The sequence below is a fragment of the Notothenia rossii genome, assembly GCF_949606895.1.
Source record: "Notothenia rossii genome assembly, chromosome: 5".
Classification (NCBI taxonomy): domain Eukaryota; kingdom Metazoa; phylum Chordata; class Actinopteri; order Perciformes; family Nototheniidae; genus Notothenia; species Notothenia rossii.
The window spans coordinates 74308438-74333257 of record NC_136903.1 but is presented as its reverse complement, the minus strand read 5'-3'; the positions used below and the strand labels follow the sequence as shown (position 1 = coordinate 74333257).

The 24820-nt window shown below is 38.4% G+C and overlaps 2 protein-coding genes across 16 annotated transcripts in view; both read right to left on the bottom strand.

Moving 5' to 3' along the window:
* Positions 1–110: 110 nt before the first annotated feature.
* On the bottom strand, positions 111–17621 carry LOC307038992 (inter-alpha-trypsin inhibitor heavy chain H3-like). 15 transcript variants are annotated; one of them, XM_079680693.1, is made up of 26 exons: positions 17466–17621; positions 15847–16007; positions 15614–15718; positions 15147–15309; positions 14954–15055; positions 12529–12657; positions 12253–12369; positions 11927–12095; positions 11733–11843; positions 11225–11406; positions 10917–11096; positions 10693–10814; positions 7997–8190; positions 7471–7494; positions 7177–7197; positions 6744–6761; positions 6574–6585; positions 6286–6303; positions 6142–6162; positions 3645–3710; positions 2996–3049; positions 2588–2695; positions 855–1023; positions 577–722; positions 403–484; positions 111–307 (listed from the first exon to the last, which is right to left on the bottom strand). In XM_079680693.1, the coding sequence occupies exons 1-26, from the start codon at positions 17535–17537 to the stop codon at positions 202–204; spliced, it is 2652 nt and encodes an 883-aa protein (XP_079536819.1). In that variant the 5' UTR covers positions 17538–17621; the 3' UTR covers positions 111–201. The 15 variants fall into 15 exon arrangements, with proteins under 15 accessions (XP_079536819.1, XP_079536823.1, XP_079536812.1 ...); XM_079680697.1 differs by having other exon boundaries at positions 3645–3677; XM_079680686.1 differs by having other exon boundaries at positions 6744–6765; positions 7178–7197.
* Positions 17622–21105: 3484 nt separating this feature from the next.
* Positions 21106–24820, bottom strand: part of LOC307038996 (uncharacterized protein) — a 37331-nt gene continuing 33616 nt past the window's right edge. Inside the window, exons 10-15 of the mRNA XM_079680706.1 lie at positions 23595–23648; positions 23187–23294; positions 21971–22139; positions 21673–21818; positions 21406–21526; positions 21106–21302 (exon numbers count right to left, since the gene is read on the bottom strand). Coding sequence (XP_079536832.1) covers positions 21197–21302; positions 21406–21526; positions 21673–21818; positions 21971–22107 — 510 coding nt within the window. The 5' untranslated portion in view covers positions 22108–22139; positions 23187–23294; positions 23595–23648 and the 3' untranslated portion in view covers positions 21106–21196. The remainder of the gene's footprint in view (positions 21303–21405; positions 21527–21672; positions 21819–21970; positions 22140–23186; positions 23295–23594; positions 23649–24820) is intronic.

The following is a 24820-nucleotide window of genomic DNA, read 5'->3' as shown; positions in this document are numbered from 1 at the left end:
TGATTTAAATGTTTTAAGAAATACATTTTAATTTCAAAATATTAGTCAAACCATTGTTACCATAAATTCTAGATAAATATCATCTAATTAAGTTCATCAAAAACAACCAATGAGCTTGGATAATATTTATTTGATTATCTTAGCTAAAGCTAGAAAGCATTTTTCCCCGATTAATCTGTTTGTGTTTGAATAATTTTCATTTCAAACTATGAAGGCCTCCAGGCGTCTCTGCAGGGCAGAGTCGGCCGACAGGAGCCAGCAGTCCAGTGTCAGGGGGGGGGAAATACTGTAGTCAGCAGCATTGTCCCTGGAAAACAAAGGCACAAATAGTCATATACTTGTAATAGTAATAATACTGATAGATAGATAGATATCTTTTTATTAAAACCAACTAAAATATACCTGGTAACGTCAATCTCCTGGTCTTTGATCCTAAGTTTTGTGGTGGGAGTTTGTGGCACCTCCTCATAAACTGGATTCAGAGCTGGACACAGAACGCAAACAAGTAGGGAAGATAGCTGGCCTTCAAGGACACATTGCAGTAAATCATACAAAAATCTCATCATTTTTACCCACCTAAAATTCCTTCAGCGCTATCCGATGACTGCTGTCTTAAAACGGGCCAGAGGAATGATTGAGCGTCCTTTCCCTGAATTAAGATGACCAAATGTGTGTCCCCACCAGCAACATCGATGTCCTTGTCCCGCCTAATAATTGTCCAACTAGAAAAAACATGCAGCTTGTCTTAATTTCTTTCAGACTTGTTTTGCATGGAGAAGTTTAATATTTAAGGAAATATGTTGAAATATGAAAAACAAGAAGGCAAGATTCCTGCCATTACTACTTAGAGTCACCTTCCAGCTGTGATGGGATCCTGTCCAGTGTGGTGTGTCATTCTCGTTCCCTCTCTCACGGTGATTTTATTGACTTCAACATCAACATACAGGTCAGCATTGAGCTGGATGACAATCCTTCTGAAGCCTCCATTCGTTACTGAATCAAGATCGCCGTGTACAGACAGCTCTGATACAAAAGAGGAACAATTTAACTCAACTCAATATCACACTGTTATCCTTACTGTACACATATCTTTCACTTTAGTAAAAGTACCAGTACAATAATGTCATTATTGTTGTCATATCAATGTAGTGAGGTACAATTTATGCTACCCAAATGTGGGAAAGAAGTATAAAGTTACATTAAATGGCAATACTCAAGTAAAGTACATGTACCTTAAACATGTACTTAACCCTTAGATGCACGAGTGACTGGACCATAAGTGGGTCAAAAAGGACCCGTATTAGAATAATATGTGTTTTTATGCAATTTTTGTCATTTTGGTTAAGAAAAATCTCTTGTATAATATTTAGTATTATATTTTGGTTCACACTAGAAATATTTTATATTTAATTTTTCACTATTTATAATTTTAGGAAAAGAAATCACATTTTGAGAAAAAAAAGAAAATCCATAGAAAATGCATGCGGGTCATTTTTGACCCACTTATGGAAGCTTGGGGTCATAATACAAAAACTACGATTTCTTAAAATGTATAACATTTACATTTAAAATTTGAATGGCATGATATCCAAAACATGTTTTTTGAGGAATAGCTGGAATATGATATGATAAAAAAATGTAATTACAAAGATACTCTAAGAAAACCACTTATGCATCTACTGTAAGGGTTAAGTAAAGTACTTGAGTCAATGTACTTAGACTTTCCACCACTGCTAAATTGACTTGACTTTAAGTATCAAGTAATATACTGTACTGCAGCCCAGTGGTACTCCCTCTAGGGGCCAAAACATGTTGTGAGACATTTATATTTAAATTAAGTAACCAGAGGTGGGAAGTAACTGTACATTTACTCAAGTACTGTACTTACTGCAGGTACAATTTAGAGAAACTTGTACTTTACTTGAGTATTTCCATTTTTTGCTACTTTGTACTTCTACCCCACTACAATTCAGAGGTAAATGGTGTTCTTTTACTCCACTACATTAATGTCATACCTTTAGTTACTAGTTACTGGATTAATGATGTGAAATATTATCAACTCTTAAATCAGACTTTAGTTCCACCTGGAGTAAATCCACAAGCTACCCTGCAGTATACAAAGTTATTCAAACTAGCTGCACCTTTACCAGCTTTGAGAACACTTTAATGTTCAATAATTATAATCAAAACATATCATATATATTATTCTGAAATGGACCACTTGAGTACTTTTACTTTTGGTACTTTAAATATATTTTGATGCCAACACTTTTTTACTTTTACTTGAGTAACATTTTGAATTTAGCTTGTAACAGAGTATTCCTACACTCAGATAGTAGTACTCAGATCTTGTACTTCAGTACAAGAAGTAGAAGTACCGCTACAGTACTTGAGTGAATGTACTTTGTTACTTCCCACCACTGCAAACTAAGGGTGATCATGGGTTACACTATACACACAAAAGGAGAAGAAAAGTATTTTATTTTACACGTAGGGAGAAAAAAAGCAAACTAATAGAGGTTTACGATTAGGCTTTTAAAGATAATGTAAGTGAAATAGTGAAGGCACAGAGAGGAGCTTTACTGACCGCTGTTGGGATGGTGAAGTAGTTTAAGGCGAACGTCTCCAGTGACATCAAAGCAGAGTGGAAGTGACTGATTCTCAGTTTTTAGCAGAAACCGATGGGAAACAGGAACTAAAGAATAATAAAGGATAAGGAGAGTCACACAGTTGAAGGAAACCCTTGTCGTGAGAGTAAATATGATGCCCTGAATTATAAACTAATTCATAATGATTGTCCAAATATGGCATGTGGTGATCAGTACTCTTTTGAGAGAAGGTAAATACAGCTGTGGCTGTGAAGCACTGACTTTTAGCACTTATTTTGCTCTTAGAGTCACACATATTGAAACATTCCAGTGTAAACCAAATTATCTTAGTTAACTATTTCGTATTTATATACATTATTATGAATAACATCGATGAGAAACTCAACTGGTATCTGTTGCTGGCACAATGGTGGCATGAACTTGAGTAGGTGCTACATCAACTGTAAATTACATTTAAACAAAGTCAGTTACATATATTCACATTACCCAAATGTATAGATATTGTGCAAATCTAAGAGAAAAAAGCATTAATCGATGCACCCATTCTGACACATAACCTCAGCCTTAAAACAAACCACTGCATAAACACATAATATTAATCTTGACCTGGCTGGCTTAATCTAACCCAGAATGCATATATACAAACACACACGTCGCTGCTGCTTGCCTGCCCCACCACCACCCCAGCTTCCACCCCAGCTTCCACCTGTAGGCTCGGGGTTAGTTATTTGATCATCACTCATGGTGCTATGTATATCTGTGGAGTGATGAGGCCCGAGCCTAGTCGCCAAACTCAACTATATGCTGCTTCTCATAAACATGTTAAAGAAACACGTGAGTTGTCTGACTGAACTGATGCAAATGCTTTGATGGTTTTCAGCAGCTGACTTTGACATGTTTTTCTCAGTCTCACATGATTTGAAGAACATTGTAGCAAAAAAACGAATACAATTAGTTTGCTATTTTGTTTAAACAAGTGACATGTAATGTTTTCATATACATTCTACCATGAATGATATCTTTGAGAAACTCAACTGTTAGGTGGCAGCATGGCCAACACTTCAAAATCTGCAATGAAGGAGATATCAAGTGAATCCATATCTAAATTAAACCAATTTAAACAAATTCAGTTACATATCGATGTTTGACGATTTTAAGGATGTTAATTGAAGAGAAAAGTGGGTTAATTGACACCCCTAATCTGATCTGACACCCAACATCAGCCTCAAAACAAACCACTGAATAAACACATTGTCCAGCCTGTGTGAAGCTGACATGAAACAACATACAGCATACATTCTGAGAAAATCGTCTCATTCCGTGTGTTTAACCAAAATGAGCAGAAAAACTCTGGTAATGCACTGCCTGAAGGATTTGTAGGGTGGTTGTACAAAACGCAAAGGATGGATCAGAATTGGAACAAAGAAAAAGTTTACCTTGAGTATGAAACCCTAACCCTAACCCTAACAAAGGAACAGTATGGTCGCGTTGTGTCAACGTTAGATCTGTTGAATGAACAGTAAAGACATTTTAGAATTGAACATATTTAGTTGGATTATAACACAGTACATTAAGGAAGAACTGCTAATTAACTAGTAGAACACATCCATCAAGGCCAGGTGAGATACATAAAACCCCCACCATGTTTATTGAAGGCCATCAGCTAAGATAAGAAATCTGTATGACCTCACTGATACAACATTTACTCATTACACTGATGAACCTTTGTCATAAATATATAAATAAATAGACCTTGCCCTGGTCCTAGTTCCACACATTGGGGAGTTGTTTAGGAAAAAGGGACAATAAAATGAAAATGTGATACAGTAATTACTTTTTCTCTTAAATAATCAAGATTTGATAAATAAGCACCCAGCTGTACCCACCACTCGCTGCATAATTAAAAACAATTATAATAACTAAATGTACTCATCGTGTCGAATCTGAAATGTATGCAGAATGCGACAGTAGGCCTATATGAATTTTTAATTATTATTATTTAACAATTGTGTATGTAACAATGCTGAAGATGTGTACCTTTACCTTGTTTATAGGAAAAGGATGATTAGACTTGTTTATGATGCAGTTGTTCAAAAACGTTGAAATGGGGATGATTTGTAAATTAGCTTGCATCCTCCCAAATGTGTCGTAAACAGTACGTTTAGATAAACTGAAAATGAAACTGGAAGTTCATATATTGTGGCTCGACTTTAATAAGCAGAAATATGAAAATGTGTAGCAACTATTTCTCATGTAACTTTTGGATTGTTACCAACAATGTATGAAAACGAGTATAAAATATAAGACATTATTAATTAATCAATACAAATCACAATGCGGCTGTTTAGTGTATCTTTCATGTCAGAAAAGTGCAGATGTGTAACTAAATCTTACCTGTTTGAGCAGAGAATACTGTTAAACAGAAAAAAGAATACAGAAAAAGTTATGATGCAATTACAATACAGCTGTTAATTTACTTTGAAATACTTAAGTATTCACCCTCAGTTTTTTATATATATTTTTGATATACATTAAATACACCAGAGCAGTGCAGACGTTCATGTCTTACCTCTCCCAACTGTTAAAAGGAAAAGATGATAAAGAAAAAGTTATTATACAAATTCAATAAAACTGTTAATTAACTTTGAAATAGTCAAGCATGCATCTCCCTCCACCTCCCTCAGATTTTGTTTTACTAGTGTGTCTAGTGAGTTTTTTTTAACATGATTGAGAGTTTATGCTTTTTTCATACAATGACAGCTATTTATAATTATAATAATTATAAGGAAATAAGGTGTCTATCATGTCTGAGTAGTGCAGATGTGCATGTCTTACCTCGCCCAGTTTTTAATCTACGCCTTGAGCCTGAGGCTGAGCCTAAGCCTATGTCTGTCAAGGAAAAAAAGATGAGAAAGAAAAAGTTATTATACAAATTCAATACAGCTGTTTAATCATGATTGAGAATTGATTCATGTTGTACAACGACAGCGGTTTATAATTATAATAATGAAAATGAAATAATGATCTATCATGTCAGACCAGTGCAGATGCACATTCAAATCTTACCTTGTGTTTGAATTGATGATACTGTTATAAAGGAAAAGATTATAACGTTATTATACAAATTCAATACAACTGTTAATTAACTTTGAAAAAGTAAAGCATGCATCTCCCTCCACCTTCAGTTTTTGTTTTACAAAACATTAACTATTGTTAAGGTAAAAGTGTCATGTCAGAAGAATGCATATGTTTATATCTTACTTTGTCCATCTGTTTAAAAGGAACAAATTATAAAGATAAAGTTATTTCACAAATTACAAAACAGCTGTTAATTTACTTTGAAATACTCAAGCATGTACATCCCACAGAGTTTTTAATATTCATCAAACAAACCAGAGTTTTTCTGCTCAGCTTTTTTAGTTTTAATTTAAAAATGTTTACTAATTAAAAAGAATGTATGCTCTATGTACGTTGTATAATAATATTAACATTGAAATCAAATCAGGTCAGAGTAGTTCAAATGCTTTCTTACAGTCCATCGCGCCATAGCCATCTGTTAAAAAGATGATAAAGAAAAAGTTATGATACAAATTACAATATAGCTGTTAATTTATGTAAACTGTATATAATTATATTAATAATAATTCATGTCAGAAAAGTGCAAACTAGTTCATACATGACCGACCAGGGTACGCTGTGAAAAAATACCAGATGATACAAATGAAGTTATGATGCAAACTACCATACAGCTGATCTTTGAAATACTAAAGCATGCATCCTCCTCCACCATCAGTTCTTGGCATCAAACGAACTACAGTGCTTCTTCACATTTTTAACATCATGAAAAAAAAACATTTTGTCGTGTTTAAAACATGTATGCTGTATTCATGTTATATCATATTATCATAATTGTATTGATTAATAATTAATAGTGTTAGAATGAAAAGGTGAAATTGTATCTTACATCCCGGGGGTCCTGTCACAAAGAAAGAAATGATAAAGTGAAGTAAATGTTCAGTTGTTAGTTTACTTTGGCATCTGTTTCTTGTTCATTTTTTGGTCATGATTTCTTTTTTTCTAAAGCTTATTTAGAATGCGAAAGTGTGCAGTATATTATGAATTGGTCCAAATTACCTGGTAAACCTTGTCGTGCTCCAAAAAAGAAAAAGAGGATAACATAAATTCTCAAAAACAATTGTTAATGTCATTTGAAATATTCTTGCTTTGTAGATACGTTTTCAGTTTCCTGCTTTGTCAGTTTTCAATATACAGTAAACAACAACATTTTATTCAGTAAACAACATATTAGTCTGCAAATAATCAGTAGATTTACTCTTAAGACAATGTGTATGTTATTCATGGGGGTCCTGTCAAGAAGAACGATATGATAAAGTGAAGGAAATATTCAGTTGTGAGTTTACTTTGAAAAAGGACACTAATTGTTTGAAATATTGTCAAGATTAGCATCTGTTTCTTGTTCATTTTTTGGATGTGATTATTCCTTTTCTAAAGCTTATTTGTGCGAAAGTGTATGAAGTACAGTATATTATTAATTGGTCCAAATTACCTGGTGAAGCTTGTCGAAATCCTAAAAAGAAAAAGGTGATAACATCAATTCTCAAAAACATTTGTAAACTTAATTTGAAATATTCTTGCTTTGTAGATAGGTTTTCAGTTTCCTGCTTTGTCAGTTTTTAATATACAGTAAACAACAACATTTTATTCAGTAAATAACATACTAGTCTGCTAATAATCAGTAGATTTACTCTTAAGACAAAATGTATGTTATTCATTAAAATACATCATTTTATTAATTAATCAATACTGTTTCTGTTATGTCCAATTCAGATGTATGTCTTACCAAAGTTATGTATCCCACTGCCCGCTGTAAAGACAAAAAACAATGACAAATATTAACATACAGTTATTTCCTTAATTCTTTTTGGATGTTAACAAATGAGCTTGCATTGCTGAAAAATTGTCATGTCAGGATCCTCTTATCAAAACCATTATAAATCACTTAAATCATCTCTTCTGTTGCAATACACTAGTATAAACAATTAATGGTAATATTAAATTACCTGAATAAGAAACACATTTTCCAACCTTTACGTTAATCAAATAAATAAATGATGGTGGATTATTTTAACAAAAAATGTATGTCCAGTTCTTTAAATTATATCTATCAATGGCATGCAAGCGCTACCCGCAACCTGCCAATAAGGAATCCTTATCAAATCTAGTAACTGTATGTATACATAGTGAATACACCAACTTTTATCAAATCATGCTGTTTAGACTGACTAGATATAATAAATTGCTCTGAGAACGAAGTCTTGACAATGGATTTTGCATCGTGTTTGCTTTATTCACATTGGGTTGCTTACAATAACCTATATTTGGATGTGTTGACCCTGTCTGTGGGGCTTCTCCTTCCTTGGGTTTATGGAGCACTTCGGTGTCCCCTCCTTCAGGCTTGGTGACCACCATGGATGTGAGTGGAGTTACAAAGCTGTACTTCAGCGACAGCTCCAAGGCCTCTCTCTTCATGTTCTCCTTCTCAGCTCCAGATAACAGCAGCCTGTGTCACAAATTGTGTTTACACATGTGAGTTGGCATGAGTATGATTATTGTAAATGAAGTAACCAAGTTGCCTTAATTAAAAAGAATAAGATAATTAATAAAATTAAAATAAATAAAGACTTTATTTCATGTACTGTAATATTATAATCTTTAAAATATGGCATGATTTAATACATTTTAGTTTTATATGTTACACCAATATGCGTGAGTGTTTGTTTCTTGTGCCTAGTGTTTTGTTGATGCACTGGACAACTCAACGTGGGTTGATCTCTTTTATTGAAGCTCTGCTGCAGTCCGTGATAAAGTTATTCAGAAAAGGAACTTTAAAGATGAATCTCCTTTCACAACAAGCGGCCAACGAGCTATTTATTTTATGTTTTAATTTATATATTTTCATTCATATATGCGTAGCACACTATGCTAATGTGTTTGGCTGTGTATATGTGTTATTCGTTGTTGCTGTTCTCACGGCGTAACGGAAGAAGGGAGGCTACAAGATTAAACGCCAAGATTAAACGCCCGTTTCAAAGAACCGACCTGTGTCTGTGTAGTGAAGAGAGCTACAATTATTATAACTTTATGTTTTGCTAATGTTGTTGTTTTTTGCCTTCACCTACAAGTAATGTTCCCACATACATTTTACCACAGTTTTGGTCAACTTTTTTCTTTCGGCAATAAGTGCTGAAAAGATTTTTGATGATAGTTGATCAATCATGTCAGTGTTAGCATTAATGTAAAGGAGCTATCACTATGTTTGATAAAATTATAATAATTTCTTTCCACTGCAATCGACTAGAAATGAGAAGTATTTTTCGTTTACTGTGGTATCAATAATTAATATACCGTGTATTTTGAAGTTAAACTATTACAAGTTGCATGTTTGCCTTGTCTTTGTGTTTTCAAGTTGGATATGTATTTGAGGTAACGCAAAATGTCTAATTTAATTTACTGCTGCTCCTTTTCCGATTTATTGTTAATTTTATTTGTGTTTTCTCTGATATATATATACATTGCATTTGAGTTTTGAAGTTTAATGTATGGACTGGGTACAGCTGCTGCAAATTAATTGCAAGTAGATAGATTTGTCTGAATCTAAGGAGGAGGCAGCAAGAAACAATGATGGTCGACATGAATGGGCGTGGGAAGGGGGGTGCTGAGGGCGCTACAGCACCCCCAAGCGGCAGGCAGGCGGTGCGGAGCTCCCCTGTCTGAATTATTATTTGACGGTTATTGCTGCTCCCGCTGTGCATAATCTGTTTAATATGTTGCCAATAAATTCCACATTGTTGGTAAAATAATATTTTACATCTTTGTAGTGTGTGTGCTCGCCAGTGGCGTCGCCTGGCCTGCCCCGAATATTTTTTCTGTAGCCCCGGACAATTCTACCTCAATAATATAATACATTAACCGTGCTTTACGTGAACCTCATCATGACACTAGAGAGGACGGTAGGACTGTAATTTCCCGTGTTCAGTGAATGCAACAGAGGCAAGACACCAGACCAATCAGAGAGTTGCATGGAAATAAAAGTGTGCTTGTGTCCTTCAAGCTCTGACAGAGAGAAAGAGAGAGAGAGAGAGAGAGAGAGAGAGAGAGAGAGAGAGAGAGAGAGAGAGAGAGAGAGAGAGAGAGAGAGAGAGAGAGAGAGAGAGAGAGAGAGAGAGAGAGAGAGAGAGAGAGAGAGAGAGAGAGAGAGAGAGAGAGAGAGAGAGAGACAGACAGAGAGACAGAGAGACAGAGAGAGAGAGACCGGTGGCAGCAGGGACCGTGTTGTCAGCATCTGGTTAGCTAGCTGCACTAACGGACATAAGGAGCTGTTTGTTCCACAACAATCTGGTGGAGAGTCCTCTCCTCTCAGACTGAGAGACTCAGGTGAGTTATCTCAGTGGGTCTCAAACGGTTTGGTCACAAATTATTCAAAAGATTATTTTCCGCGGCACACCTTCATATGATCATTATAGTTATAAAAAAAAACAAGAGAATAAATGAAAAACAGTTATGAAATACTATATGGCAGTAAAACAAGAATACAGTTTGAAAGGGGAGTGATTTGTAAAATATCCATAAAGAAAAAGAAAATCTGATTAGAGTTGTGTTTCATATGGATGTTGAGAGATGTATCCATAGATCTCTTCATGTTGCTCTCAAAGTGCGCCAGATTGATGCTTTTAACTTCAATATTTAAAAATAATCTTCCCGGGGGAGCATCCCCCTGGACCCCTCTAGAGGAGGTGAGGTCCGCTCCCCACTCTTAAAAAATAGCACTTTACCCCTGCCTATATGCCGTGAGCTGATTATTGAGCCTTCATTGTAACAGTTGCGGCGGGTGTACTATGTGTTTGTGTGTGGGGAGTGTTGCAGTAGAACATTCCACTGTAGCGCCCCTGGTGCTCGCGCTTTTGTGCGTGCTCTATAGCGCTCGTAATAGTGTTCACTGGAGTCCAGCACCTCAGCACCCCCACTCAAAATACCTTCCCGCGCCTCTGTACATGACACTCACTCTTTCTCCAGAAGCTGTTTGACCGTGAGATAGGCCCAAACCCTCTGGATGTGGTCGGCAGACTCTGTTCCAGTGGACTCCACGGTGCCGTTGGGGTTAGAAAACGTCATCTTTTTACTGCTCTGTCATAGTCCAAATTAAGTATTGTGTCAGCATATACACAGGAACATTTCAACAACCTTTCAGAAGATCACAATTGGTGTGCAGTGCGAAGCAATTCTTACCGAAATTGCGATGACTTGTGGAGTGAAGGTTCCAATGTCGTTGTCAGTGATCTTACCGGCCACCACAATCTCTGATCCGTTATAATACTGGCTGAATTCAGTCTGCGTCAGATTGGTGGCACCATTATAGCTCATAGTCACATCGATCAAAAGGGGAGTGGCCACCTCTTCGTAGAAACCCTGTTGACATGCAGTATGTACAATGTATAAATATTTACTACTCCACATCCAACCGTTATCATTTTCTCTATGGAAATGCATCAAATAACATTGTCACATTTACAATAAGAGCAACTGATCGCAAATACCTTCAGCTGTAAATCAGCATCAGAGTCTTCATAAATCCGTCGTGCCACACCATTGTTCTGCAGCGACATCTTCTCAAGGAACTCAAAATTGACATCAAAACCAAAACCGAGACAGTAGAGTGGGAATTTGTCAGCAATAGCCACCCTGACATTTGACTGGATTTGTTCAAGATCTGTCACCCCTGCAAAGACAAAGGACATTCAGCTAAATAAGACCAATCCACTCAGACTTTCCAATCCAACAACTATCCTGGGACTAGTCAAAGTTATCGATGGTGAGGGTGCACATTTCTTAAAGCTAATTGATAATAAACTTGACTTGCTATTTGTGTTTTAATTTCCATGATGTTCAATACCCCACAAGTGTAGGTCATAGCTTGGTGATAGGAGAGGATATGGAGAAAATGACTGCAGGGGAATCATTTTTAAAATGATGGACTGTGTCACATGGGACATGGGTCCTTATAAAACATGTTTGAAGTATTTGCTTGTGTTTATGCGCAAGAACCTGTTGTTGGGTCTCCATCAGTGAGAAGAATGAGGATGGATGCTGAATCCTCTCTCGGATGTGCGTTGAGCATACTGGCTCCTTCCAACACTGCACTGTTGATGTTTGTGGCTAAAAAAACAAACAATTGTATCACAACCGTTCTGCTGCGATATGTTTTCATCCCTTCATAACATTTTAACTAAAAACCTTACATCCACTTTCTCTAATATCTTCTGAAAATATCTTGGCACTCTCCAGGTTTCGCTGGTTGGCTTGAACAAGTTCTCGTTTCCAGTAAGACATGCTGCCATCAAAAGTGATAAGACCAAAGTGGTCATCCTCTGACAGGTCGTTCAAGATGTAGATTAAGGCTAACCGGGTCTGTGCAAAAAACATAATCGACAGATCAAGAATTGTATTCAAGTATAAAACTATGTAATATGTTGTGTTTCATTTGTGTCTATATGTATATAATAAAGAGTTCTGTCTTACTGAAATGAGCAATATGTCACAAACTCACACTCTTCAATTACTTTACCTGATGCATTTTTTTGCCGTGCATTGAGCCACTTCGATCGATCAAGAAGACAACATTTTTTGATATGCGGGTAAGACTAGATGGGGCAAAGTGATGAACAAAGTACCCGGCCGAAGTCTTGGGGGAGGAAAGAAGAAAGTTTGATTGTGATCAAATATTGTTGAACCAACAGGGGATGGTAAAATATTTTTTTATTTCAGTATGTATAGTGGTTTTCAAAAATAAATAATAGACCATTTAAACTAAAGTTTTCCAGAACGTGAACTATTGCTTTACCTTAATGTCTCCCAGTCCACTGTCCCTATTGACATCGTAAACAATAACCAGATCTCCATTCATTCCCTGCTCTCCACAGCTGGTACACGTTTTCTGTTGGTCTTCTGTTGGGTAGAAGTTCACCCACACCTGGAAACAGGAAGGAGAAGGTTTTTACAAGGCAAGGCAAGGCAAGTTTATTTATATAGCACCTTTCAACAGAAGGCAATTCAAGGTGCTTTACAAAGATGAAAGACATTCAGACAAAGGCATTTAAAAACAGTAAAATATAATAAAAGAAACATTAAAAGAAAAAAATACATGACATGAATAAAAAAGTACATGAATAAAAAGTTACAGTGCAGTTTACGGTATGAATAGTTCACACAGAAGTTCCACTTTACTGATTAACACAACAGCTCAGTTTCAATTAAAAGCAGCGACAAAAAGATAAGTCTTCAGCCTGGATTTAAAAGTAGTAAGAGTTGCAGCGGTCCTGCAGGTTTCTGGGAGTTTGTTCCAGATATTTGGAGCATAATAACTGAACGCTGCTTTACCATGTTTAGTTCTGACTCTGGGGACAGAAAGCTGACCAGTCCCTGAAGACCTGAGAGATCTGGATGGTTCATAATTTAGCAGTAGGTCAGAAATGTATTTTGGGCCTAAACCATTCAGTGTTTTATAAACCAGCAGCAGTATTTTAAAATCTATTCTTTGACACACAGGAAGCCAGTGTAAATATTTCAGAACAGGAGTGATGTGATCCACTTTCTTAGTGTTAGTGAGGACTCGAGACGCGGCGTTCTGAATCAGCTGCAGCTTTCTAATACATGTTTTAGTGAGACCTGTAAAGACACCATTACAGTAGTCCAGTTTACTGAAGATAAAAGCATGGACAAGTTTTTCCAAATCCTGCTGTGACATTAGTCTTTTAATCCTAGATATGTTCTTTAGGTGATAGTAGGCTGATTTAGTAACTGTTTTAATGTGACGGTTGAAACTCAGGTCCATGTGACTACACCTAGATTTCTGGCTTTATCTGTTGTTTTGAACATTGCAGGCTGAAGCTCAGCACTAACTTTTATACGTTCTGCCTTGGCTCCAAAGACCATTACCTCAGTTTTGTCTTTGTTTAATTGGATAAAGTTCTGACACATCCAGTCATTGATTTGTTCAATGCACTTACTCAGTGTTTTAACTGGAGAATAGTCTCCTGGTGAAATGATTATGTAAATGTGTGTGTCATCCGCATAGCTATGGTAACTTATTTTGTTGTTTTTCATTATCTGAGCCAGTGATAGCATGTAGATGTTAAAGAGAAGAGGCCCCAAGATGGAGCCTTGAGGAACCCCACATGTCATATTTGTCAACTCAGATTTGTATTTACCTATAGAAACAAAGTTGTTTCTGTCCTTTAAGTAGGATTCAAACCAATTTAGAACTGTTTCCGAAAGTCCCACCCAGTTTTCTAGTCGGTCTAGTAATATGTTGTGCAGTGTCAAACGCAGCACTGAGATCTAATAATACTAACACTGAAGTTCTGCCACTGTCTGTGTTTAAGTGGATGTCATTGAAGACCTTTACAAGAGCAGTCTCAGTGCTGTGGTTTGGACGAAATCCTGACTGGAACACATCCAAACAGTTATTTAAATGCAAGAAATTACTCAACTGTTGAAAGACTACTTTTTCAATGATTTTACCTAGAAATGGGAGGTTTGATATGGGCCTGTAATTGTTCATTACTGAAGCGTCTAGATTGGTTTAGAGTGGTTTAATGACTGCAGTTTTCAGGGCCTGTGGAAAAACACCTCAGTGAAGAGACTTGTTTACTATATGAAGTAGATCTGAGGCCATGCAAGGAAAAACATTTTTGAAAAACCCTGTTGGAATAATATGAAGGCAGCAGGAGGAGGATTTCAGAAGTTGTATAATGTCCTTTAGGTTTTTATCATTAATCTGATGGAATTTTGTCATGGTGTTTGAATTGATTTTAAGTGGACACAGAGACAAAACATTTGCTGTGCCTGATGCAGAGGCACTGACTGCTTCTCTTTACAGACTTTTTAGTGACACAGAAGTTGATGAGCAGGTTTTATTCTTCAAAAATCCTCTGCCTCTTGTTAAATGTGATAAGACTGACATCTAATCACTGCATCACACTACTGGAACAACAATATGCAGTTTAAGATCAAACCAGAAATAGAAAACTGTTGAAAGAGTGCAACAGTAGACCTATAAAAATAGAAAAGTATGAGCCATATGACAGAATGTATAATGTACATTGCCATTATATATGTAGCTAAATGGTTAAATATAAATCATAATAAAGTCAAATCTGAGTTAAATACAAAAGTTCTAATCACTGCTAAATCCCAATTTGGGACATTTAAAGAATGTCCCAAATTGGGATCATTAAAGTACTATCTTATCTTATCTTATGATGTACCTCATTGTCTGCATGTGTTTTGTTGATGGCATCAGCCAGGGCTAGTCCTCCTTTAACCTCAACGAAATTGATGCCCGATTTCTCATGAATGTGCACATCAACCTGGCAAAATGAAATACATTAAAAATAGTTAGAAATATTGAACATGTTTTGCCACAGTATTTTTTTCCAGAATAGATCAAGGGAGACCCACTTTAAAGCTTTTCACAGGCTGCATGGGTCGAGCGTGGATTTGCAGCTCGTACTTTCCAAGCCTGCGTTTCAGCAGCTCCTCATATGTGAGTTCAAAGGTGACCTTTTTGTGAGCAGCCACAGTCACAGAGGTCTTAAATTCCTCCAGGGTCCTCCCTACAGAACTGCAACGAGATGATCAACTTTGCATTAAAACAGTGGTTTCCCCCTCGGTCTTGTGTACAATTTAAACAAAAATAATACCTATATGTATAAACCCTAATCACAGGTTATAAAATTATTGTGGGTGTAACATTAGATCAACCAAAGGTGAATATTTCCTTCTCAGATTGTTTCATTTGAAAGACTTTACAGCAAAGATGTTTAACACATTTTCATACAAGTCATACAAAAATATGTTTTTTCCCTCGTTCTCGAGAGGACACACATACCATCTAGAAGACATGTCAAAAACGTGATCTGTTGTACCTGACAAGTCCGGCGCTTTGTCCGCGGGACACAGCCTCAGTGTACTGCTGCCTGGCTTTCTCTTTACCTTTCACAACGCCATCGTACACTTGGCCATCAATAAACCTGAAGAAGACCAAGGGAAATGTGTAATTTGTATGCGTACTCTTTTGTAGCCTGAGATTTATTATTTTTATTCTGTGATGTAAAATCATTTCTGTGCAAATTCCTGTAAACATGTTTGCCTAACACACATTCTAAATTTGCTGATGAAGGCGTTCTTGGGAATCCGGACGTGGAACTCTATCTCCTTTGACTCGTCCATACGATTGGCCATGCGGCTCGTCATGACAGTGGTTGCATAACGACTGGTCACTGTGGAGTTGATGTGAAAGCTGTAGATGTCCCAGTTGTCCTAAACAAATAAAGCAGGAGGAACATTTCACAATAATTTAAATGGCTTGGCTAATCACGCTGGCTGAAGACCAGCTGACCAAAGATCAGGTCATGGTGAAAATCTAATGGTGGATGGCATCATAAAAGTCTTGTTGGGCTAACTGCAGAATCACCCCGCTCTTGTTCTTATTTCGTTTTTTTGTTTTGACTACACATCACAACAATCATGAACAACATCAAGGGGTCCATCTTTTGTGCTCAAAATGTGACCCCCAATGTGACTGTGTTCACATATTTACTGCCAAACAGTATGAATAATACACATTCACCGTCCCTCCCTACAGGCTGATCACGCAGACTGCGTTGGGCCTCACCTTGCGGAGGGGGCCTCATCTTGGGGAGGGAGCCAAAATTGTGGCGCACTTATGCGCATGCGGTGCAATTAATGTGGCGCGGCGCGGTTTCGCCGCTGCGAGGCTCCACTAGCACTCCACGCCCCCGTCCCCCCGTCGAGGCTCGAGAAACAGAGGGCCTCATTATATAACTTTGCGTGGGGCCTCATGTTGGCCAGGGACGGCCCTGCACATTCACACCAGCCAATAGGGGTGCTAGGGCGCCGCCCCAACTCTTCCCACATTCTAGATTGTCATTAAGAAATACTTTAATTTGATAATTTTTGTATGTATATTTTTGTAATTAACAAGATAAATATGATATAGTCAGTAATATGATCTACAATAAAATATTGATTGAAATTGTGTTACGAAAAAAGGGGTGGGTTGGGGTGTTTAAAGTCAAAGATGAGTCTTGATTGGGCCAAATTTGACCCAGAGTCACCCACAACAGGTCAATGCACTGCTGGGACTTCCCGGACGCGAACACCAAATTATACACTTTTTTTGAGAGGGAACTTCAGACTTGGGTAAAATGGTCAAAATCAGTTTTGGTATGTTAATATAGTTGTTGTGGAGTTCATCATGAAGCCTTTTTCCGATTAAAAAAACTAGAGGGTAGATATTATGCAAATGTTGCTTGAAACGGGTCACGGCAGACCAAAACACAACACAAGGGTTAAGCACATATCAGAAAAAACTAAAAAGTATGAACAAACTAGAGTCCACATGCTATGCGACTTGCCATGTTTGGGAAATTAAACATAGCTGTCCAACTCAATGAAAGCTACAGGAAAAGAGATCAGTAAGCATAATAAGGAGGTTCTTATTCCCTTCTCAAATAATAGACTGTATCAAGTTCTGTGGTGCTTTTGAGCTAGCCCTGCATTGTAATGTGACATATGTTTTTACTTTGTGTAAACGTTTGCTTACATTTTGGAATAGCCTCCCGTGGAGAATAAAAACTGCCGCCATTGATTAATTAAATTACAAAAAATCCCTAGATGTTCCTACTTAATAGATGTATTCAATAAATTGAGTTTCATTGCAGTGGCATGCTGTTCTATTAGGTTTTGTGTCCTCACCTTGTTCAGTTGTGTCGCAGCCAAAGCCAGCAGCAGCCCGAAGAGGGTGATTTGCAGCACAGCTCTCTCCATGATGGCTCCCACCAGAATGAAATGCTCGTAGATCAAACTGTCTTTTGAACTTAAACAGACAAGGACAACATGATGTGTACACACATTTGTTTAAAAGGTCAAACTCCTCTTTCTCTCTCTTGTATCAACATCTCCCACACACATGCTCCCCCCACACACACACACAAACACACAAACAGTTATATAAAAGTCTACACAACAGCATTGATGTGGTAGCTGTAAATAACCATGATCTCAATCAATCTCAATCTTTATTTATTTATATAGCACATTTAAAACAACCTTCAGTTGACCAAAGTGCTGTACAGGCAATAACTACAATATGAAATAACACATGATGATGTTTAAGTAGAGTTATTGCTTTTCATGAGTAAAAGCTGCATGATTAACTGTAAACTCCAGAGGGATTTAATGTTTTGCCTTGCCTTATTTTACTTTGTTGCCTGGCCTAGTTCCGCAATTAAAGGATTTTCTGATTTTCAACCTTTTGCATTTCGGTCCTGTCTACCTTGCCCTCCAGCCGTGACAGAAGACTCACACCAAGATGGACCCAGCAGGCGACCTCTACGAGGTAACTTAAGAAATTACTGCAAATACGCCTCAAGTGGAGAAGAGAGGCAGTCAATCTTGGCAACTACCAAAAAAGAAGTTACCTCGAGGCCCTGGTTGAAAGACTTGTTACCTGAGCAGCCTGTCCTCCTACAAAAAACGACCAAATAGTTTGATTGTTTAAGCAGCTTAGATTACGACCCATAGCCACGTTTTAAAGTGTAGCACCCATAGGTAGCACCAGTGGTCGTGTAAGAAACAACATGCTCCCGTTTATTCGTTTATTTACAAATAACCCTCTCTGGAAAATCCTAAATTGTAGAATAGTTTGGCCATTAAAATGCTTTTTGATTAGATTTCTAGCGAGAAGTATATATTGTACTTTTAGAATCCACGTCCAGTGGGGGTGTAGGATCTATAGTTTGATAGATATTTATGAAGATGATCTGAGGTCTCGTCAGGATAACGTGTATGCAGCTTCCATGTGAAAAAAGCGTGGGTGAAAACAGTTTTTCCGGTCTCAAAGTTTTCATAATAAAACCGGATATATTCCCCTCACTGTCAAATTATTACACAGTGATATCTGCATTACTCATCCACTAAAAAACATCAGTTTATCCTTGTTAATTACACAATATTGATTGGCTTAAATTGTGTACAATGCTTTTGTGTTTTTGACCTTCGATTCAGAGAAACAAATAGTTTTTTAGGAGTTTAGACACTACAGTTTCCGAAGACACTACACTACCCAGAATCCCCAGCTATTGTTTGGGACAACAAACATCTGCCTTGCTTTACAAACCCCGTGATTAGTCATCAAGCCCTGTGATTGGATGTTGGAGTGGCAGTGCGACAAGGTTACGCTGAGCGTCAACAGCTCTTTGAAATGGAATGGAACCACGGCAGACTTTTCACAACTGGAATTGGACGGGTCCAGCCCCCAGGTCCCCCCCCCCCCCCCCTTGGTCTTATGTCTGTGACCCCTCCTGTTGTTCATTGATAAGCCTGAAACATGCACTTGTCAAGGTTCAGAAGCAAATTTTGCAAATATGGCAGTAGCCATCGATCAACTTAAGATAAGATAAGATATACTTTATTGATCCCAAGTTGGGAAATGTTTTTGTTACAGCAGCATACTACTTTGTTCTACTCCACTACAATTCAGAGGTTAACCTGGTATTTTTACTCCACGACATGTATTTTAGTTACTTTGCAGATTCTGATTAATGATGTGAAATATAAACAATCCATCCATCCATCCATCCATCTTTTCCCTCTTATCCGTGGTCGGGTCGCGGAGGTAGCAGTTCCAGCAGAGAGCCCCAAACTTTCTTTTCCCTGGCCACATCAACCAGCTCTGACTGGGGGATCCCAAGGCGCTCCCAAGCCAGTGAAGAGATATAATCCCTCCACCTGGTCCTAGGTCTACCCCTTGGTCTCTTCCCAGCTGGACGTGCCTGGAACACCTCCCTAGGGAGGCGCCCAGGTGGCATCCTTACTAGGTGCCCGAAACACCTCAACTGGCTCCTTTCGACGCGAAGGAGGAGCGGTTCAACTCTGAGTCCCTCCCGGATGACTGAACTTCTCACCTTATCCCTAAGGGAGACACCAGTCTCCCTTGTATCCGCGATCTCGTTCTTTCGGTCATGACCCATCCTTCATGACCATAGGTGAGGGTAGGAACGAAAATGGCCTGGTAGACAGAGAGCTTTGCCTTCTGGCTCAGCTCTCTTTTTCGTCACAACGGTGCGGTAAAGCGACTGCAGTACCACTCCCCCTGCTCCGATTCTCCGGCCCATCTCACGCTCCATTGTTCCCTCACTCGAGAACAAGACCCCGAGATACTTGAACTCCTTCACTTGGGGTAAGGACTCATTCCCTACTTGGAGTGGACAGTCCATCGGTTTCCTGCTGAGAACCATGGCCTCAGATTTGGAGGTGCTGATCCTCATCCCCGCCGCTTCACACTCGGTTGCGAACCGATCCAGTGAGAGCTGAAGGTTGCAGACCGATGAAGCCATTAGAACCACATCATCTGCAAAAAGCAGTGGTGCAATCTTTAGTCCACCGAACTGCAGACCCCCTCCCCCACGACTACGCCTCGAAATCCGATCCATGTATATTACAAACAGCATTGGTGACCCTCACCGGAAATGGGTCCGACTTACTGCCGAGGACCCGGACACAGCTCTCGCTTTGGGAGTACAGAGATTGGATGGCCCTGAGTAGAGACCCCTTCACCCCATACTCCTGCAGCACCTCACACAGTAACTCCCTGGGAACTCGGTCATACGCCTTCTCCAAGTCTACAAAACACATGTAGACCGGATAAGTATACTCCCAGGCCCCCTCCAGGATCATTGCGAGAATAAAAAGCTGATCCGTAGTTCCACGACCCGGACGGAATCCGCATTGTTCCTCCTCAATCTGAGGTTCGACAATCGGCCTGTCCCTCCTTTCGAGTACCTGAGAGTAAACTTTCCCGGGGAGGCTGCTATTGCTAGCCCCCTGCCTCCCAGTTCCCAACCTTACGCCTTGGTGTGTTCTGTCTGGAGTCAGACCCTGCTTCTTCCCCATTTCCTGCTCCTGTCCAGGAACCGTTCTTGGGTAGCCTACTCGTCTGCCTTTTGGAGGTCCAAGGAGCCTCCAAAAAGGCTCCTAAGAGAAGGAGACGCAAGTCCAGGCTACCAGCCCAAGCTCAGGAGGCCATGCATTGGGCTCCAGTTCCTGTCCCAGCAGCCATGGCCCCGGCTCCCACTCCAGCCCCCCGTGTACAAATATTTTATAAAGGCATAATACTTAACACAGGAAGATGAATTGAGGGCTGTTGTGCTGGAGGAGATGTCACTATCATGTTCTTGATTTACAATTTTCTCTTAAATGTTTTAAGAAATATGTTTTAATATTATTAAATATAATAATAAGGCAACACGCCTCCCCCAATTGATGCATGTTATGACACCATCTGATAAATCCTTCAGGTAAATATAATCTAATTAAGTTCACACAAAACAACCAATGATCTTGGATTATATTTATTTGATTATGTTAGTTACAGCTAGAAAGTATTTTTCAATGATGAATCTGATAGTGTTTGAATAATTTTCCTTTCAAACTATGAAGGCCTCCAGGCGTCTTTGCAGGGCAGAGTCGGCAGACAGGAGCCAGCAGTCCAGTGTCAGTGGGGGGGAAATACTGTAGTCAGCAGCATTGGCCCTGGAAAACAAAGACAAAAATAGTCATATACTTCTTATATAGATAGATAGATAGATAGAACGAACAAACAAACAGCTTTTTATTAAAACCACCTAAAACATACCTGGTAACGTCAATCTCCTGGTCTTTGATCCTAAGTTTTGTGGAGGGAATTTGTGGCACCTCCTCATAAACTGGATTCAGAGCTGGACACAGAGCGCAAACAACTAAGAAAGAAAGCTGGCCTTCAAGGACACATTGCAGCAAATGTTTGCATCTTTTAATTAATTATTTATCCACCAATCATCACTGTTGGGTGCAAGTATTGACATTGTGATGTTTTGTTGACCTGATATGTAATCATACAAAACATTTCATAATTTTTACCCACCTAAAATTCCTTCAGCGCTGTCCGATGACTGCTGTCTTAAAACGGGCCAGAGGAATGATTGAGCGTCCTTTCCCTGAATTAAGATGACCAAGTGTGTGTCCCCACCAGCAACATCGATTTCCTTGTCCCGCCTAATAATTGTCCAACTAGAAAAAATATTTTGCAGAGAGTTAGACAAGAACATCAGTAGCACTAGGGCGTCTGGGGTGAATTTGATCCTGCTGTTGCTCTGAGATGATCTAAGGCCAAATATGAAAAACAAGAAGGCAAGATTCCTGCCATTACTACTTAGAGTCACCTTCCAGCTGTGATGGGATCCTGTCCAGTGTGTTGTGTCATTCTCGTTCCCTCTCTCACGGTGATTTTATTGACTTCAACATCAACATACAGGTCAGCATTGAGCTGGATGACAATCCTTCTGAAGCGTCCATTCATTACTGAATCAAGCTCGCCGTGTACAGACAGCTCTGATACAAAATAAAAATAAATGTAACTCAACTAAATATCACACTGTTATCCTTACTGTACACCTACCTTTCAATTAAGTACCAATACAATACAATACTCAATAATAAACTCCAACACAAGTAGTCAGATCTTGGACTAAAGTAAAAGTAAAAATACTGCAGTGTAAAAATACTCTGTTACAGGTTAACCTCCTGCATTCAAAATGTTACCTAAGAAAAAGTACTAAATTATTAGCAGCAAAATATATATTTGTACCAGATCTAAAAGTACTCATTATCTAAAGCGGATATTTTCAAAATAATACATATTTTCCCGGATTGTAATAAGTGATGCATTAATGTTTATATCATTTTAATTTTGCAGCTGGTTAAGGATGAGATAACAATTATAACTTTTGTATACTAAACGGCTTTAAGTATCCCCATACATTATAGCATATCCTAATGTATGTGTTGATTTCATTTTTGTATTGATAATATGAACCTGCAAAAGTAACTAGTAATTCATGTTGTCATATCAATGTAGTGAGGTACAATATATACGGCCAAAATGTGGGAAAGAAGTATAAAGTAAAATCAAATGAAAATACTCAAGTAAAGTACATGTACCTTAAACATGCAACTAAGTACTTGAGTCAATGTACTTAGTTACTTTCCACCACTGCTAAATTGACTAATTGTCCTGCAGCCCAGTGTTACTCCCTCTAGGGGCCAAAAGATGTTATGAGACATTTATATTTAAATGAAGTAATTCTCCATTAAACGTAGACAAAGTCAAAACTGCAATATTTCCATCTGAAGTTAGTAAGAGTACTATTAATTACATTCTAAATAACTACAGTAGGCCCACTTGAGTGAATGTCCTTTATTACTTCCCACCACTGCAAACTAAGGGTGATCATGGGTTACACTATACACACAAAAGGAGAAGAAAAGTATTTTATTTTACACGTAGGGAGAAAAAAAGCAAACTAATAGAGGTTTACGATTAGACTTTTAAAGATATGTAAGTGAAATAGTGAAGGCACAGAGAGGAGCTTTACTGACCGCTGGTGGGATTGTGAAGTAGTTTAAGGCGAACGTCTCCAGTGACATCAAAGCAGAGTGGAAGTGACTGATTCTCAGTTTTTAGCAGAAACCGATGGGAAACAGGAACTAAAGAATAATAAAGGATAAGGAGAGTCACACAGTTGAAGGAAACCCTTGTCGTGAGAGTAAATATGATGCCCTGAATTATAAACTAATTCATAATCATTGTCCAAATATGGCATGTGGTGATCAGTACTCTTTTGAGAGAAGGTAAATACAGCTGTGGCTGTGAAGCACTGACTTTTAGCACTTATTTTGCTCTTAGAGTCACACATATTGAAACATTCCAGTGTAAACCAAATTATCTTAGTTAACTATTTCGTATGTATATACATTATTATGAATAACATCGATGAGAAACTCAACTGGTATCTGTTGCCGGCACAATGGTGGCATGAACTTGAGTAGGTGCTACATCAACTGTAAATTACATTTAAACAAAGTCAGTTTCATATATTCACATTACCCAAATGTATAGATATTGTGTAAGTCTAAGAGAAAAAGCATTAATCGATGCACCCATTCTGACACATAACCTCAGCCTTAAAACAAACCACTGCGTAAACACATAATATTAATCTTGACCTGGCTTAATCTAACACAGAATGCATACATGCGCACACGCACGCACGCGCGCACACACACACACACACACACACACACACACACACACACACACACACACACACACACACACACACACACACACACACACACACACACACACACACACACACACACACACACACACACACACACACACACACACACACACACACACACACACACACACACACACACACACACACACACACACACACACACACACACACACACACACACACACACACTATAAAATGTGTATATTCAAACAGTTTTCAAACACAAGTAATGTGACCTAAATTTGGTGGAAGGTTTATACCAAGGTGCAAAACAGAGGTCAATCATTGGTTTGATATATCCTCCTATAATGTGTTGTCTTTCTTCACTCCTTGTTTTATGGGGCGAAGCCTGCGAGCTAGTTCAGGCAGTCAACTCGAGCACTTATGCTGCATTCATACATAACGCCCCTTGCCACTCTATAACCAACCAAACAGAGTCTCCTTAATATGCCGCTCTATTTAACCTGCCAGATCTCTCTCTATGCTTTGCTTGCTGCTGCTATTGCTGCTGCTACTTCCACATCGCTGCTGCTTGCCTGCGCCACCACCACCTCAGCTTCCACCCCAGCTTCCACCTGTAGGCTCAGGGGTTAGTTATTTAATCATCACTCATGGTGCTATATATATCTGTGGAGTGATGAGGCAATAAAAAGGGACAATAACATGAAAATGTGATACAGTAATTACTTTTTCTCTTAAATAATCAAGATTTGATAAATAAGCACCCAGCTGTACCCACCACTCGCTGCATAATTAAAAACCATTAAAATAACTAAATGTACTCATCGTGTCGAATCTGAAATGTATGCAGAATGCGACAGTAGGCCTATATGACATTTTAATTATTATTATTTAACAATTGTGTATGTAACAATGCTGAAGATGTGTACCTGTACCTTGTTTATAGGAAAAGGATGATTAGACTTATTT